At 50.7% G+C, this 5166-nt stretch overlaps 1 protein-coding gene and 1 pseudogene across 1 annotated transcript in view; one reads left to right on the top strand and one right to left on the bottom strand.

The window, feature by feature from the left end:
- The window catches only part of Igfbp4 (insulin like growth factor binding protein 4), an 11490-nt gene extending 6344 nt beyond the window's left edge, over positions 1-5146 (top strand). Inside the window, exons 2-4 of the mRNA XM_028755058.1 lie at positions 624-769; positions 1720-1854; positions 4842-5146. Of these exons, the coding sequence (XP_028610891.1) occupies positions 624-769; positions 1720-1854; positions 4842-4976 (416 nt within the window). The 3' untranslated portion in view covers positions 4977-5146. The remainder of the gene's footprint in view (positions 1-623; positions 770-1719; positions 1855-4841) is intronic.
- Positions 3423-3893, bottom strand: LOC114610481 (annotated as a pseudogene).
- Positions 5147-5166: the final 20 nt, after the last annotated feature.

Below are 5166 nucleotides of genomic sequence, written 5' to 3'. Positions count from 1 at the left end.
TCTCTCTCTCTCTCTCTCTCTCTCTCTCTCTCTCTCTCTCTCTCTCTGTGTGTGTGTGTGTGTGTGTCTCTCTCTCTCTCTGTCTCTCTGTCTCTCATGCAGACACACACACTCACAGACGCAGACAGTGGGAGAACCTTTGGGGCCAGACTCCTTGCTCATGGAAAATATGATTTTAGCCCTAGGGATCCCTAGGAGGCTCAGCCAGATGCTGAAAAAGCAAAGAAGGAGACAGGAAGAGTGAGCAGATGGAGAGGGGGGTGGTGGGAGGAGTTGAACAGAGAGGTAGAAGATCCAGTAGTCTCTCCCCCCCACCCCCTGAGTTGCCTGCCTCAGACCTCCCTGCAGGGCCCAAGGGGACCCCCCTGCCATCTGGGCAGCTGCAGCTGGTGATTCATCATGGTGACCTGGGTGGGGAGAGGAACAAGCCAAGAACTTCAAGAGGAATATGTTCCCAGAGAGATCCAGTGGAGTGGGATGGGGGTGTGTGTGTTCATATTCCTTCCTGCCCTGAGACTCAGCAGTGCAGTGGAGACTCCCGGTGGAGTAGGAAGCAGGTGAAGATGCTGGAGGAGTGTAAACCTCTGTCCTAATGCCGACCTCTGCCTTTCTTGGCCCTACAGACAAGGATGAGAGCGAGCATCCCAACAACAGCTTCAACCCGTGCAACGCCCACGATCACAGGTGCATACAGAGGTATATGGCCAAAATGAGAGATCGGAGCAAGATGAAGGTCGTGGGGACACCTCGGGAGGAACCCCGTCCTGTGGTGAGCACCTCTGACCCACAGATGTGTATGCTTATAGATAGCTCACAATTACTACACCTGGGCTATGTTCACCCAGCGAACATTGAGGCTCCCTGTGTGTAACATGACCTCATCGGAACCCCGGGAGAATCCTAAGTTCTCTCTTTGCAATTCCTTTTTCCCTTTGCACATGAATATTGATACAGCAAGCTGACTGGTAAAAGCAAGGCCCAAGCTCCCTAGTGTTTCTTGTTCCTTTTTGTTTGTTTGTTTGTTTGGTTTAGTTTTTCGAGACAGGGGTTTCTCTGTGTAGCCCTGGCTGTCCTGGAACTCGCTCTGTAGACCAGGCTGGCCTTGAATTGAGAGGTAGGATTGCCTCTGCCTCCCAAGTGCTGGGATCCAGGGCACACACCACCACAGCCTGTTTTTGTTTAATGGTTTATTTATTGTAAGACAGGGTTCCCCATGCCAGGCAGTGGTGGCTCACACCTTTAGTCCCAGCACTTGGGAGGCAGAGGCAGGGGGATTTCTGAATTCAAGGCCAACTTGATCTACAGTGTGAGTTCCAGGACACCCAGGACTACACAGAGAAACCCTGTCTCGAAAAACAAAAACAAAAACAAAAGACAGGGTTTCCCTTTGCAGCCCATGCTGGCCTAGAATTTCCTAAATATACCAGGCTAGCCTTGAACTTGCAACAACTTTCCCGCTTCTGCTTCCAGAGGACAGGCATTGCAGATATGTCCCCCTACCCCCTGCTTCTTTAAGAGTGCTTAGTGTCAAAACCTTCTCCTCAGTATCCACTGTTGGTACCCGAGTCACTGTTGGATTCTGGTTTTGCTTCTTGAGCCCCTGCCCAGAGCTCAGGCCTTGACCCTTTGTTCAGGACATTAGCCCCTTTAGCTCAGAGCCCCAGCCTGATCTTCCTGCCTTTCTCATCTGCTGAGCTTTTTTTGCTCTTCTGATCCTAGCCCCAGGGTTCCTGCCAGAGCGAGTTGCACCGGGCCCTGGAGCGTCTGGCCGCCTCGCAGAGCCGTACTCATGAAGACCTCTTCATCATCCCCATCCCGAACTGTGACCGCAATGGCAACTTCCACCCCAAACAGGTGGGTCTCCTTCCTGCTGCTCCACCCTGGCCTCAGCCTGGGAACTCCTAGCTCTCCAAAGGATGCTTTCAAAGGAAGGGAAGCTCTCCAAATCCAACCCAACCATTTGGGTCTCCCTAAGCTCTGTTCTACTCTCAGCATGGTCTGTCCACCTCGTTTCTTTTGGAGATGAGAGACAGACTCAGAAAGGACCCTGGCCAGCTCACGCCACAGAGTGAGTTCCTGGCACAACTTGATTCCTTCCAGGGCCCTTTGCAGTTCTCAGGATCCCCCCATCGATGGTGTAGACCCTACTCCTCCTTTCCTCAAAGCGGTGCTCCCTGTCTCTGACCATCCAAAGCTTCATCTGGGTTGTGGGATCCCAAGTTATGAGAAGTCAAGGAGAAAACCTCATCCTTCTGTAGCTGAGCTCAGACTCTCCGGGTACAGTAAAGAAGGAGGTAGAGCCGAGTCTGGTAGCTGAGACTGTCACGTGGAAAAAGGGGTCAGGAGAGAAGGCAGCAGGTAGCACATCCCACTCACTCACTCATTCAGACCGTCCAGCATGCTGGCTGGAGTATACAGCAGGAGCAGCCTGTTCCATCTCATCTCTGGCCCATTGGGAGGGCGGCAGATCCAGTGAGGGTACTGGAGTTGGAGCGCCTTGTGCTGAATGTGGCCTGGGGAGCCTTGTCCTGCTTCTCCTCTAGGTTACATGAGCATAGGGAATGTTGTCCTCCCACTGTGGACAAATCCCCTTAGTGAGCTGCTACCCAAGCAGCAGAGGCCTCATCAGGAGGATGACACAACTGTCCTTGGTCTGTACAGGGCAAGATGAAGGTGTGGAGTATGTGCAGTCAGTGAAGGGTCAGAGGAGGCTCCTTAGAACCAGCCTGGCCTATCTTCAGCCTATACCCAACACAAATTCCATGTCTCAGTTCTTTTTCTTTTCTTCTTTCTTTCTTTCTTTCTTTCTTTCTTTCTTTCTTCCTTCCTTCCTTCCTTCCTTCCTTCCTTCCTTCCTTCCTTTCTTTCTTTCTTTCTTTCTTTCTTTCTTTCTTTCTTTCTTTCTCTTTTTTGTTTTTTGTTTTTTTTGAGACAGGGTTTCTCTGTTTAGCTCTGACTGTCCTGGAACTCACTCTGTAGACCAGGCTGGCCTCGAACTCAGAAATCTGCCTGCCTCTGCATCCTAAGTGCTGGGATTAAAGCTGTGCACCACCACTGCCCAGCCATGTCTCAGTCCTTAATACCCCTCGCCCTTAATGAAACAAAACCAGAAGACCAGACCATTGGGTTTGTGGAGAAAGTGCAGAATGGTTGTATCCCATGCTTGCATTTCAGCTTTATTTCATTACTCAAGCCAAATGGAGTGGATTTGATTCAGTTGATTATTGACTAAAGCCCAGCATTTATACCAGGATTCATTTTTCCTGTTATATAATGCTACATGTATTTTTTACTCCTAATTTTTTTTTATCTTGCCTCTAGTTTATTTGTAAAAACAGCATAGGACACTGGTCATTTGCAAATAGTGTGTGGGTAGGTGTGTCACGGCAGTCCATCTGTCTTCACGTTGGCAGGAGCCTTTTCTATGGGGCCTTCACAGGGGCCTGGGCACCTTTGGGAGCCTGGGCTGGAGCTGCAGCCTGGGCCTTAGCTGGAGCTTTGGCCTCTGCCTTGGTTTGAACCTTGGGCTTTGGTTGGCAGAGCCTAAGACGCTTGGCCATGTAGCTTCGAATCTGCTTCCCAAGCTTGGGGTGAGCGATGAAAGCCATGTGGCTGAGTTTGCGGCTGGGGCCCTTCGGCATCTTGGGCTTGATGGCCTGAGGCTTCACAAGGGCCTTGATGGCCTCTGCGCGTGCACTCACTGCCTTTGCATTGTTGGCCTGCGTCTTTCTCAGGCCTTTCTTGTTGTGCTTCTTGGCAAAGCACATGTTCCTCAGGAACTGTGGGTCAAACCCCTTAAGAGATCTGAATCTTTGTGACTGGGGTTTCTTGATACCATTTCTGTGCTGTTTGCAGGACTGGTTGTATGTGGTGTGGTTCTTGGACTTGGCCATGTCTGCACAGTAACCCACAGCTCCTGCAGCTCCTGTGACCAGAAGCTACCCTTAATTTTTATCACAACAAAAACTATGACACTTGCTGGGCAGGCGTGGTGGCACATGCCTTTAGTCCTAGCGCTTGGGAGGCAGAGGCAGGTGGATCTCTGTGAGTTTGAGGTCAAGCTTGGTCTACAGAGCAAGTTCAGGATAGCCAGGACTGCACAGAGAAACCTTGCCTGGAAAAAAAAAATCAAAAACCAAACCAAACAAACAGAGACTATGACCCTTGACCCTTTATCTCAAAACAAATTCTGAGTCTTGAGCCAGCCTTCCTTCTGACGTTGAGTCTGGCTTTGAAATACACTTTTGTGTTCTACCCATGCCCACCCCCTGGTCTAATTCTGACCTAAATTTTAGCCTGACCTCAGTTCTTCTGACCTTGACTTTTGTCCTTATTCTGATTTAAGGTTCTTGCAAAAATCCTCCTGCCTCTGCTTCCTAAGTACCAGGGTTACAGGCATTGTGCCACCACATCTGATCCAACGGCTTCTGACTTGGGCTCTCAATGTGAGCTGGCTTGTGTTTTAACCATATTCCTAACTCATCTTCATCTGTGGTCCTGATGCTGCCTTTGTTCTCAAGTTGTAACCCCATGCTTCAAGTCAAGTCCCAGTCCAGTCACAACAAGCTGAGACATTGCCAATGAACCCAACCTTTACAACCATCTATGCCTTTCAGTATAAGAAACCCTTCTCGGGTCCTCCCTCTGGAAGCTCCGTAGGTCTCTCCTTGGACAAGTCTCCCTATTACAGTGAGCTCTGGGGATTGGTGCGCAAAAAGAGCCTTTGCCTTCAGATATCATCTTGAAGGAGCAACTGTCTGACCTGGGAGCTAGGCTGGAGGTGGTGTGGACTACCTGGGCTCTTTGTCTGGGACCTGAACTCATACGCTTTGTCTTGGCAGTGTCACCCCGCCCTGGATGGACAGCGCGGCAAGTGCTGGTGTGTGGATCGGAAGACAGGGGTGAAGCTTCCAGGGGGCTTGGAACCCAAGGGGGAGCTGGACTGCCACCAACTGGCTGACAACTTCCAAGAGTGAGACCTGTCAGCAAGTGGGGGACTTAGTGCCCCCTACTAGGCCCCTATGCTCTGGGGGTTGTAGAGTTAACCTGGCATGGAGTCTTGGTCTGAGTCCTGGCTCTTTGCCTCTGGCCCTGCCCAAAGTTTCCCTTGATGTGTGTGTGTGTGTGTGTGTGTGTGTGTGTGTGTGTGTGTGTGTGTGTGTGTGT

Source organism: Grammomys surdaster, unplaced genomic scaffold (assembly GCF_004785775.1).
Source record: "Grammomys surdaster isolate TR1022 unplaced genomic scaffold, NIH_TR_1.0 126048, whole genome shotgun sequence".
Taxonomy (NCBI): domain Eukaryota; kingdom Metazoa; phylum Chordata; class Mammalia; order Rodentia; family Muridae; genus Grammomys; species Grammomys surdaster.
This window is presented reverse-complemented; position numbering and strand designations above follow the sequence as displayed.